Source organism: Orycteropus afer, unplaced genomic scaffold (assembly GCF_000298275.1).
Source record: "Orycteropus afer afer isolate SDZICR_OR568_19922 unplaced genomic scaffold, OryAfe1.0 scaffold00084, whole genome shotgun sequence".
Lineage (NCBI taxonomy): Eukaryota > Metazoa > Chordata > Mammalia > Tubulidentata > Orycteropodidae > Orycteropus > Orycteropus afer.
In genome coordinates, this window is record NW_006921671.1 from 6,096,443 (window position 1) to 6,109,686 (window position 13,244).

The 13,244-nt window shown below is 43.0% G+C and overlaps 1 protein-coding gene across 1 annotated transcript in view; it reads left to right on the top strand.

Annotated features, from left to right (window-relative positions):
* TANC1 (tetratricopeptide repeat, ankyrin repeat and coiled-coil containing 1) overlaps positions 1 to 13,244 on the top strand; it is a 258,142-nt gene that overhangs the window by 161,632 nt on the left and 83,266 nt on the right. Inside the window, exons 7-8 of the mRNA XM_007941851.1 lie at positions 7,563 to 7,685; positions 8,513 to 8,794. Coding sequence (XP_007940042.1) covers positions 7,563 to 7,685; positions 8,513 to 8,794 — 405 coding nt within the window. The remainder of the gene's footprint in view (positions 1 to 7,562; positions 7,686 to 8,512; positions 8,795 to 13,244) is intronic.

Below are 13,244 nucleotides of genomic sequence, written 5' to 3' on the forward strand. Positions count from 1 at the left end.
GGTGTGAGCTGAGATTTTCCAGGAGGCTGCAGTGATTATAGAGCAGGGCTTTCTGGTTTCTGCTGTGCTCATTCATTAGCTTCTACACACGCTCTTGAGCTAGACCTCCTGTGGAATGGAAGGGGCTTATCTCGGGGTACGAGCAGGGACTGCCTGACCTCATGAGTTTGCTCATTTCTTCTGTGTTTCATATTTTAAAAACTAAAAGCGTAATTTTGGAAGGAACTAGAGAGGCAAATGCCTTTCCTTATAGTGTCTGTTAACCAGCTAGGAATCTGGTAGACCCTTCATTGCTGACCCTCCTACGCCAAAGCTGAACCTCAGCTAAAAGAAAATGGCAAGATTTTTTGAAAAAGAGTAAGATTCAGGTAGTGTAGACCACATGCTACAACGCTATTTAATGATTTGATTGGATTAAAGTGGTGCGTAAAGGACCACATACTGAAATCTTTTAGAAGTATTTACATGTTATTTGCCACTGTTAGGAAAGGTATTTTGGTGTATATGGGTAGAGTAAGCAAGGGTGCTTTAAAACAAAACAAAAACCAGTGTCATCCAGTTAATTCCAACTCCTGTAGTGGCCACTCCTCAGAAGGAAGGTTGGGCAATCTCCTTCCGTAGTGATACCGCTTTCGAAAACCCAGGGATGCGACTCCATGGCAGTGCGTTTGGTTTTTCTATAGTGATCCCTATAGGATTTCCAAGGCTGTAAATCTTTATAGGAGTAGACTGCCTCATCTTTTTCCCAGCAACTGGGTGGGTTCAAACCACTGACTTTTGGTTAGCAGCCAAATGCCTTACCACAGTGCTACCAGAGCTCCTTACGGGAAGGGTGCTATGAGGCCACTGTTCACAGCCTCCCTATTGGGGGGGCAGGATACGGAATGCATAGCCTGAGTTTCCATGGTTAGCCAGCCTTCCCTGTAATTCAGCTTGTTACAAAGAACTCTGGTTGTTAACTGCCTAGAACAGTGAATAATTTTTGTTAAGCAAGTTGGTTAGTTTTGGAGTTGTTTCAGCATACAGGATTTTCTTTGTAAAGGTGTTTGTTGGAGTTGGAGTGGGATTGATTTGGAATGCAGCTGTCAAAATATTACTGCATCTCACATCAAAATGGTATGGCACGGGTACCTTTCTCCTTTAAAAAAAAAAAATGAGAATCCTTTAAAACTCTGTTAGATAATCTAGAAGTTGATTAGTTGGTTCTACCAAATTTAACTACTTTTTTTCCTTTTGAAATACTTTGTAGTGGATCACAGAACAGAGGTTAATTTTCCAGGAAAACTATAAACACAGTTGTCATCCGATTTTCTTGAAACTCTTAACTGGTAATTGCCCTGGACTTAAGCATTTGGCTTTGATAGACAATTCCATCCTGACTTACAATTTCAGCAGATACTTCTTTTTGGTCCACATAGAAAAGATTACTTGTGTTCTAAAACCAAACCCACTGCCATCAAGTTGATTGTGACTCATAGCAAACCAGAATGAAACTGTACCATAGGGTTTCCAAGCCGTAAATCTTAAGAAGTCCACTGCCATATCTTGTCCAGCGAAGCAGCTGGTGGGTTCAAACTGCTGACTTTTGGTGAGTAACTGAGTGCTTTAACCATTGGGCTCCTCCCCCACCCAAAATCCACTTTCCTGCAGCATCTGGGCATGCGCTGCTCACCCAGGTGTTAGACACAGTATGTGTGTTCAGTAAGTATATAATTTAATGGTGGCGATGTTAGCAGTAGGTTGATTGTAGCAAGAAATTATTACTTTGTCCATGATTCTTCTTGGCTGTGAATAGGGTTCAAGATTTGGAAGATATTTATCAATACATACCGATAGTCTCATTCTTCGAAGATCCTGATGATGTCCAATAATCTACTACTTGCATGTGTCTGAAGGCAGCATGTGGTCCCCATCATCTGCCCTGTGTAGGTGGGGAACACCTGGGTACATGGCTAAGCAGCTGAAATTTCATTGCTCCAGTTTCAGCATTTCTGTCAGTGGCTCTGAAAATGCCTTGCCATACAGAGGTAGCTGGCAGCTGGGTAGCTTGCAGCTCTCCGGAGCAATGGTCTGTTTCAATCCAGCTTAATCGTGTTTGAAATAGAGCATCAGACAGAGCTGTGCAGTTGCTGAGGGGGCTTTGTTGCATGCTTTGGAGCTGAGGCCGTGGTGACTGGAAATCTGAAGACAAGTATGTGAAATCTCACCATTTTTTCTGCGTCTGTTAAGTTTGATACCCACACAAAAATGGGGGCTGCGTTTGTGATTGTTCATTTGGATACCCTTTATAGCCTCTTTAATCTTTTGAATTGACACAAAGGTATGAACTGACTGTTATATTCAAAGGGGTAAGAAAGGAAAACGGGAAATCCCTTTTTGAGGTTTTACTTGACTTGGTATTCTCCAGGCTGAAGCAGCAAGTTATACTTTCGTGGCATTTTCAGCTTGAAAGTGAATTGGCTGATGAGTTATGTCTGTGACTGACCATTCTAACTCAGACCCTGACATGATGTATGTACTCACAGTAAGGCTAGGAAGGAGCCTAGAAATATATTCCAAACTGTGTTATTGTCAGGCAACAGGGTTGATGCATGTGGCCCAGTTGACCCTCTAGGAAGGTTCACATGCCCTGGTTGCAGAGGACCAGGAAAAGAGGAGAGCCTGGGTGGTGCAAGCTGTTAGCAGTCGGCTACTAACCTGAAGGCTAGTGGTTTGAACTCACTCTACAGCTCTGCAGAAGAAAAGCCTGGCAAACTGCCTCCCTAAGGATTACAGCCAAGAAAACTATGTAAAGGAGTTCTGTTCTGTACATGTTGGGTTGCCATGAGTCAGAATCAACTCAACAGAAATGAATTGTTTGTTTTGTTTTCCATAGGAATTAGCTGAGTCTTTTTAATAGAAAAGATTTGCATGGCAGTTGGCTGTGTGCATGGAGTATTCACATCAGTGTGTACATAGTATGTATAAAGGCTATGAATATACAACTGAAGGACACAGAAGCATAAAGGTTTACTATTGTAAAGTCAGGGCACTGTGGGAAGGTGAATGGGGCACATATTTGATGGCCTTTGGAGAATGCTTCAAAAGGGGGACATTCCTAACATAGACTAAGGCCATGGAGCTACCTAGGTGGTTTATTGATTGATCCTACTCACAGATTGGGTGCCAACCTTTTTGTTAGCAGTCCTGTGCCAAGGAGTGATGCTAACAATGAGGGACAAAAAGTACTAAAGCCTTAGGAGTGGAAATAGTATGGGTGAAGATTGGACAGATGGCATGGGGTGGCAACTAGACACTAAATTTGAGCCTGTAAGGTTGCCAGAGTTTTTCTGCAAGACAAATGGCCCATCTTGATTTCTGTCCCTCACAACTTGCTCTGGTGGTTTTACCAGTCCTCAGAAGTGTTAGGAGGAGCTCTGGTGGCATAGTACCTAAGGCATTTGACTGTTAACCAGAAGGCTGGCGGTTCAAACCCACCAGCCACTCCTTGGAAGGAAGACTGGGCAATCTACTTCTGTAGCGATACTCCCTCAGAAACCCAAGGGGAGGGGTTGCTATGAGTCAGATCCAACTCAATGGCAGTGACTTTGGTTTTTTGGAGGAGAAGTGTTAAGAGCTCTGGTGGTGCAGTGGATAAAGCATTCCACTGCAAACAAAAGTTTAGTGATTCAAACCCACCAGTTTCTCTGTGGGAGAAAGATAAGGCAGTCTGTTTCTGTAAAGATTTACAGCCTTGGAAACCCAATGGGGGAAGTTCTGCTCTGTCCTATTGGGTTACTATGACTCAGAATCGACTTGATGACAGTGGATGGGTTGATCTCCCGGTCTTTGGAAGGCAGCTCTGCTCACCACTATACTACTACGAACACTTTTAGAAGTCTTAGTCTTTGGGATGCAACTCCTGGTAGCCACCTTATTTGTCTCCACATTACAAGTATATTGGATTATCCTGGAAAATAATCATCTGTCTAAGGTCAGTAGTTGTGGTAGTTATGTTTTTGTGTCAACTTGACTGGAACTGGTTGAGTGGCTAGGCAGGTAGATGTAGTATTTCCCATGATGAGACTAGTAATCAACTCCATGGTGGACTCTACTGTGAGCAGCTGAGTAGCTGCCTTTGTGTGGTCTGCTTCCTGTATATAAGAAGAAGCTTCGAGAATGGTCTCTAGCCTATGGCACGCTTGGACCCTGCATGTAGCCGTGTCGTTGCTCAGCAGCCTGCTATGCTCTGCCGACCTTGGGACTTACAGTGGACTTAAGTTAATGGCCTGCCATGTGGATTGATAACATTGGGACTGTACCTTTTTGCTTGTCAACCTTGGGGCTTATCAGCCTCAGCAGCCAACAGCTGTCTGAGTGAAGAAATGCCTCTTGCTCCAGTGGGCCAGGAGCAGGAGGCAGAGCTGGACCCCAAAGTTGAGGGGCTTTCACCCAGTCCCTAGAGCCTGGCACTTTGCATTGGACTTAAATCCTCCAAATTTAATAATGAACTCCTGTTTGTTAAGACCATCCCATTTGTGGTATATATTTCTCATCAGAGTGGCACTAGGTAACCAGAACAGAATTTGGTACCTAGAGAGTGGGGTGCTGCTCTGACAGATGCTTAAAATGTGGAAACAGGAGTGGAGTGCGTCCTTGACCTAAGACCCTGGCAGAGAGACCCCGGCATCCAGCATGACAGACAGCAGGAATAGAGCAAGAGACCGACATGAGAGACAGCAGGAGCAGAGCTGAGGGAACCGGCATGAGACAGAGACAGCCTTACCAGCCCACGGAGGAGAAAGCTTGATGCCTTTGCTTAGGTGGTTTACTGGCGGAGTGGGTTGCCTTCGGGCATTAATTGGTAGAAAACATCTTTATGAAATGGAGCAGCAGGTTGGCCAGCCCATGGAGTGAAAAAGCTGAGTGCTTTTTGGGCAGGGTTTTTCTGCGAAGTGGGTTGCCTATGACATTAATCGGCAGAAGCGGAAAGACCAAGGAAATGGAAGCAGAGCTGCCTCAGCCTGAAAGAGTAGGACCATGGCCTTTGAGGGTGGAATGATCTCAGCCCCCTTGGTTTCAAAGAGCCAGGCCTTCACCAACTTGGTTCTGGAGTGTGGGGCTGCTTGTTCATGTGAGCCAGTGGGATGCAGCCATAGCCACTGCCCAAGAGTGAGGGGGTGCAGCTGCCATGCCCAAGAGGGAGAGGAACAGGGCTGCCAGGCCAAGGGGGTGAGGTTGCTGCTCAGGAACTAGGGGACTGGAGCCACCCAGTGGAGGAGACCTGTATAGATACCACCCATTGAAGATCTGTACAGGTGCCAAGTTGACAAGGGGTGGAATTGTGGTTATGTTTGTGTGTCAACTTGGCTTGGCCTGGTTGAGTGGCTGGGCAGCTGGATGTAGTATTCCCCATGATGAGACTGGTAACCAACTCCATGGTGGACTCTACTGTGAGCAGCTGAGTAGCTGCCTTTGTGTGGTTTGCTTCCTGTATATAATGAGAAGCTTTGAAAATGGTCTCTAGCCTATGGCACGCTTGGACCCTGCATGTAGCTGTGCATTGCTCAGCAGCCTGCTATGCTCTGCTGACCTTGGGACTTACAGTGGACTTAAGTTAATGGCCTGCCATGTGAATTGGTAACATCGGGACTGTGCCTTTTTACTTGTCAACCTTGGGGCTTATCAGCCTCAGCAGCTGTCTGAGTGAAGAAATGCCTCTAGCTCTAGTGGGCCAGGAGCAGGAGGCAGAGCTGGACCCCAAGGTTGAGGGGCTTTCACCCAACCCCTAGAGCCTGGCACTTTGAACTTGGACTTAAAGCCTCCAGATTTAAGAATAAACTGTTAAGGCCATCCCATTTGTGCTATGTATTTCTCGTCAGAGCGGCACTAGGTAACCAGAATAGTACATGTTGGGCCATTAATCCATAAACCATATTAGGTTTCTCTCACTGTGACCTAGGTTGTGTATGTAAATTAGAAATAATTTTTTTAAAAGGCAAAAATGTGTGCATATTGACCTCTAAGATTTGCTGAGAATTGGCAAAATTTTTTTGCACTGGTTATTTTCATAATGCAACTTGTGTATGCTGGAATGGATTTAGCATTTTTTATACAGATATCTATGGGCTATGAATTTACTGATTTTGTCAGAGGTAAATGTGATTGTTTTGGTTACCTCTGTGCTGTTCTAACAGAAAATACCACTAATGGGTGGCTTTAACAGGAGTTTATTCTCTTGCAGTTTGGAGGCTTTAAGTCCCAGTTCAGAGTGCTAGGTTCTAGGGGCTGGGTGAAAGCCCCTCCAACTTGGGCTTCAGTTCTGCTTCCTGCTCCTGGCCCACTAAAGCTGGAGGCTTTTCTTCACCCAGACAGCTGCTGGCTGCTGAGGCTGACAAGCCTAAGATTGACAAGTATAGTCACAGGACATTTGGCACAGTCCCAGTGTTACCAAAGCACATGGCAGGCCATTGATTCAAGTCCATTGAAAGTCCCAAGATCAGCAGAACATGGCAGAGTACTGACCAAGGGCTCGGCTACATGCAGAGATCAAGCTTGCCATAGAGACCTTCCCCAAAGCTGTTTCTTATGTACTGGAAGCAGCCAACATCCCTAAAGCAGCTGTACTCAGCTGCTCCAATTCCACCATGGAGTTAATTACTAATCTCGCCATGAGGGAATAACTACATCCAGCTGCCCAGCCACTCAACCAGACCCAGCCAAGTTAACACACAAACTTGTAACTACCACAGTGATAAACTTATTTTTAAAACTTAAAGAAATAAATACACTACACATATATACGTATATTTAAAAAAAAAAAAAAAAATCCGAACTCAGTGCCTTCGAGTTGATTCTGACTCACAGAGGACCCCATATGTCAGAGTAGAACTGCTCCATAGGGTTTATCTTGGCTGTAATCTTTACAGAAGCTAGTTGCCAGGCCTTTTTTCTATGACACCACTGCATGTATTTGAACCACCAACCTTTAGGTTATTAGTCCTAGGGCAAGTTGTTGGCACTACCCAGAAACCTAGAACATATATAAATATATATACACACACACACATTTGAAGCTTAGGAATGTTTATTTCTGATAAAGTCCTTATGGATACTTTTACTGCAGAGGCTGACTTTTAGCATTCTGGGAGCTGTGAAATGATACACCCAGAAACTGTTCATTTAATTAGCAAAGTTAGAATTCCTAACAAGAGCAGAGGGCTCCCAGGAGCAACAGAGAGGAGTGTAAGACATGTGTTGCAGTAAATACTAAAACTCTACGGAGTGGCATTTGATTATTAAGGTTCCTCATAAAAATTCATGACGTGTTTCTCTTTCTAGGAATAATGGAGAATTTATGGCAATGATATCAACATGACTTTGGCCAAAGACTGAGGAGCCCTTTTTTTGTTACCTTTTAATTAATGATATTGCTGGGAAAATAATCTGGGGCAAACAAAACTAAAAACATTTTAAAATAAATTTTGTTAAATTGAATTGCTTAGTAATTTATAATTTAGAGTAGTTTGGGTATGAAATCAAGCTTAACTTTGAAGAGACTGAACTTCAGTTTAATATTACAGCAACGAGCTCAACCAAATTGGAAGATCTGAGTTACTTAGATGGGCAGCGAAATGCTCCTCTTCGAACGTCCATTAGATTACCATGGCACAATACGGCAGGAGGTAGGGCGCAGGAAGTTAAAGGTATTTATCCTTGCCTCCACTGTGATAATGGATATGATTAGCTTATTCACTAAACATTGAAAGTCTGTGATAACCAGCATTTAAACAAACTGGTTTTTTTAAACTTTGTGAGGTGTGTGTGTACGCTAAACATTTTTCTGTAAGGTGTGCTAGGGGTCATCTTTAACAGTTATGGAATTCTTAAAATGTGATTAACTTACTTGTGGAGTTGGAAAATAATTCAGCCGCAGGTTATTTTGAAGTGAGAGTAAATTAATACTCACTTGATTTTTGTTGTTGCTGTTACCAGGCTTCATTTCAGTTTCTTGGACGATTGACCACCTCCTGAATTTACCCAAAGGCGTTGTGTGGTGCTGCCTCACCCACATGGGCAAAGAAAGCACCATTGCACCCTGTGAGAGTTGTGGCTTGTCTCTAGGAAAACACGTTTCCACTTTACTCATATAAAGTTATAGAAGAAACATGTCTTAAATATGGTTTCAGCTAAACCAACAAAACAGTGTGGCCCATTGCTTTACTTCCTCTAACCCACAGTGCATATGCCTCTGAGTAATGAAGGTAACTGAGGCAAGAAAGAACTCTAGATAGTCATTTTCATTGGGCACCTTGTAGGACCAATGTGGCTTGATAGTGAAGTACCACCAGATGTACTGATAGAACCGTATTGGAAATATTTATAGATCCCTTGTGTGGTAAAGCAAAAAGCTATATGTCCTATCTGTAACACATGAGATGATATATTCTGAGTTTTTTGATATGTAAAATTAAGACATTCTTCTAAAATAATGAAAATAATCTTTTTTTTTTTACCCCCCTCCCCAATACAGGACGATTTACTCCCTACAAGCCACAAGACATTTTGTTGAAACCCTTGTTGTTTGAAGTACCAAGTATAACGACAGACTCTGTGTTTGTGGGAAGGGATTGGCTTTTTCACCAGATAGAAGAAAACTTGAGGAACACAGAACTTGCAGAAAATAGAGGAGCAGTCGTTGTTGGCAATGTGGGATTTGGGAAGACGGCGATCATTTCTAAGTTGGTAGCACTTAGCTGCCACGGAAGCCGCATGAGGCAGATTGCTTCCAACAGCCCCAGTTCATCACCTAAACGTATGTCCATGTTTAATCATTTGTCTGGTATATTATAGTAGTACATGATGGATGGAGGAAATTGTTGTTTGGGTAGACATAAATCACTAATTTTTTTGAAGTTGTCTCACCTGCTCTATCAGGTTTGTAACATATGTTTGAGAACTATTTGAATACTCCCACCTTTGATAGTACATACTTATCTAGCTATAAGGAGCTCTGGTAGCATAGTGCCTAAGGCACTTGACTGCTCACCAGAAGGCTGGCGGTTCAAACCCATCAGCCACTCCTCGGAAGGAAGGTTGGGCAATCCTACTTCCGTAGTGATACTGCCTTGGAAGTTTCAAGGAGGGGTTGCTATGAGTCGGGGCCGACTGGACGGCAAACAACAACAACAACAATCTAGCTATAACCTGGCTAGGAGGCCAGCTTCCCTTGATGTCCTGAATGCTAACCCCTGCTGTCTTCTGTTTGTAAGCAGATATGTGGCAGTGAGGCCTGATCAAGTATATGGTGGATTTTTGAGTCAAAAACTCAGGCATTGAACTCCTGGTAGAGCAAGTCAGATGGAACCCACTGTAGAAGTCTTTTGTACCCCATTCTTTACATGTTTTGTGTTTTTTATGCTGGATTTATCAAAATTGTAAAGATACTTAATTAGAAATATGATGGGAGTAGGCAGTATTTGTTCATTGCTTATTTTATGTGTCATAAGCACATTAAAATTAAACTGTCTTTAAACAAAGTGAACAATTACAAGTGAGCCATGCTAGTTTTGTTTTATTTTTAATAATAAGGTATTTATCTATGCCTAGAACCACGGCCTAAGTCTACTCTTTCCACTACCTCAGTCTGTTAAGTTAAATTACTGTAGTGAAATAGGATGGGACTATTACACAGCCACTGATATGTTAAATATGAAGACCATGCCACAACATGGAAACTTCTTTATAATATAATGCTAAGTAGAAAAATAGGAGAGCAAAATTCTGTTAGTGATATGTGGACACCTATGTGAATATAATGTTCAGTGATAATGGTCTGCAGGAAATTTGGTCTACTGAAAATAGATTGAATAGTTGAGGTGGTGTATTGGTAGTTGAATTTTTCATTTTTATATAGTTTTGTGTGTGTGTGTGTGTGTGTGTGTGATTTGGGTGAAAGTTTACAAGGCAGACTCATTTTTCTGTACAGCTGCTCGTACACGTTTTGTCTCATGACACTGACTGCAATTCCCCACAGTATAACAGCTCTCTTCCCACTTCCTCCCCATAGTTACCTTTTTCCCAGTGTCCTTCCCTCCCATGCACTCTCGCCCCCTGAACGGTCTCCCTGTGCAAACGTTGCCCTTCAGTTCTCCTACGATTGATCGCTTCAAGTAGTATATCTACTTGATGTAAATGTTCACACCATATACCTGTCTATTGTTTGTCTGGAAGCCACAAAAGTGAGTTCAATACCAGACCTGAAGGGTGGTTAGGGGCCATCGTGTCGGGGGTCTCACCAGGCAAGACCCCAGTCACTACTCATCAAAGTAGGATGTTGAACAGTGTTTTTGTGTAGTATGTTATGGCAGTTGAGCTTGATGTCCCCTGTGACCATGGTCCTGAGCCCATAAGTCCAGCTACTCAATCCCTCCAGGTGGTTGGCTATAGCCAAAAAGCCACCACAACCTTGCCCCTTGTCAGTTCTACTATATACCTGGACATTCTCATACCAATACAGAAACATTGTCTGCTAACACTATACATGGTCATGGGCACACTACCCCCCCTGCCTACACATACCTGGTCATTCGGCCTGTCCTCCGATCTATCCACCCATAGATCAATGCTTGCCATCACTGACAATGCAGAACTGTACCTGAAGAAGGGTTCATCTTTGTTATCTGTACATCCCACATACTTCTCTGTCTTCCTCTTCCTCAGTGCCACTGTGCTGATCACTCATATTTGGTATGTTGCCTTTCCCTTAAACCCAAATCAATACTTCTCTCTACCTATCTAGTGGTGTTGCCTCCCTCCCCTCCCACACATGGTAACCAACAAAGTTTCCTTCCATATATAACCCTTTTTGTGTCTTTTTATAATAATGAGCTAATACAATATTGGTCCTTCTGTGATTGACTTATGTCACTCAGCATAATGTCCTCCAAGTTCATCCACGTTATGTGGTGTTTTATAGATTCTCCATTATTCTTTAGTGTTGCATAGTATTCCATTGTGTGTATGTACCATAATTTGGTTATTCATTCTTCTGTTGATGGGCACCTAGGTTGTTTCCATGTTTTTGCTATTGTAAATAATGCTGTGATGAACATGGATATACATATATCTGTTCCTGTCCCGGCTCTCACTTCTTTAGGATATATACCTAGTAATGAGATTGCTGGATCAAGTGGTATTTCTAATTCTAACTTTTTAAGGAATCACCATCTTGCTTTCCACAGTAGTTGTATCATTTGACAGTCCCACCTGTAGTGTACGAGAATCCCAATCTCTCCACATCCTCGCCAGCATTTGTTATTTTCTGTCTTGCTGAACTTTGCTATTAGTGCTGGGGCCAGATGATATTTCATTGTTGTTTTGATTTGCATCAAATCTACCAGCCACTCCTTGGAAGAAAGATTGGGCAATCTACTTCCATAGTGATACCACCTTGGACACCCAAGGGGAGGGGTCGCTATGAGTCGGATCCAACTCAATGGCAGTGAGTTTGGTTTTGGTTAATGGCTAATGAGGGAGCTCTGGTGGCATAGTGCCTAAGGCAGTTGACTGTTAACCAGAAGGCTGGCAGTTCAAACCCACCAGCCACTCCTCAGAATGAAGACTGGGCAATCTAATTTCATAGAGATGCCACCTCGGAAACCCAAGGAAGTGTTGCTATTAGTCGGAATCGACTCGATGGCAGTGAGTTTTTGGTAATTGCTAATGATTGTGAACATTGCTTTGTGTGTTTGTTGGCTGCCTGAATATCCTCTTTGGTGAAGTATCTGTCATGTCTTCTGCCCATTTTTGAATTGGACTGTCTTTTTGTTGTTGAAGTGTTGGAGTTTTCTATAAATTTTAGAGATATATCCCTTGTCAGATATGTTGTTGCCAAATATTTTTTCCCAGTCTGTAGGTTTTCTTTTTACTCTCTAGGAGAAGTCTCTGGAAGCATATACAAATTTAATTTTTAGAAGGTCTCATTCAGAGTTCTGGTACGATAGCAGAATAGGCAGAAAGACTGCACAGACCCTCTACAACAAAGAAAAGGGGAACCAATTAACACAGACACAGAAGATAATCATGGACCCCTGAGCCTTGAGGGAAAAGGTATAGAAGTGAACTAAACTCCAACTAGCAGAAGAATTTGCTTGAAAACACATATGGAGCTGTGGTCTGGCAGTGATCCTGACAGCACGGACAGCTTAGATATTGCCAAGTGGTGGTAGGACCTAAGAATTAAACTAAAAATCAGCCCTGCTAGCCAGGGACTGCACAGAGGACTGCTCAGTGGCTGGTGAATAAAAGGGGAAGCAGTGAAGAGGAAGGTGGCCTGAGCTATACACTTTTGCCTATCCAGAGGGCTCAGCCATTTTGAATGTTTACAAGAGGTTTGACCATTTTGGATATTTAAAGTGACAGCGTTCTCCCAGATTCCAGAGACTTAAGAACAGGCTCCACTTGCCAGGAACCACAAGGACATTCTGGACCCGGATGACTAGAAAGGTGCGACATTCCCCTTGTTACTCTTATTCCCACACCCTCTTGGTGAATGGAGGTGCAGCCATCCCTCACTCCTACCCACCTTCTGGGCTGACTGGAATTCCATCCCAGTCCGTGTGCTTGGAGGGAGCCTGGGTGCCCTGCCCCAATTTTTCTTTTTTTCTAGTTTTCAGCTTTTTTTTCTTTTCTTGTTCTTGGTTCCTAGTTTTTTATTTTTTTTCTTTCTTTCTCATGGTTAAGCCCATTCCTTGTTTTTCTTTTTGTGTTTTTCCCAGTTTTTTTCTTCATTATTCTCCTTCTCTGCCCTTTTTCTCTCATTGCCCTCTCTCCAGATATTGTGGAGTTTTTCCCCCCTTTTTTCTTTTTTATGGTTACTGTTCCTATGCAATTACACAGTGTGTTTTTTGTCGTTTGCTTTTACTTTTTTGATGGTTATTAAAGTGTTATTTTTGTCTAACTGAGTGGGAGACAGCAATAGTCCCCATATGACACAACTACACCCACACCTCCTGCAGCTTCACTAACTGAGTGAGAGCCACCATTTCCTTCTCCAGCAATCGGTCTATGATAAACAACCACCAAGAAGAGCCTGACTTGCCCTTAGCTGCTCTTCACAGTTAACAGGTATTTAAATACAACAACGTCACAATGTCTCAGAGAAAACAGACCATCACAGTCCACACAAAGAAGCAAGATAAAGTGGTAGAAACAAGGGAGCAGGATACAGACCCAGAACACATCCGTGAGGAAGAAGCAGCATT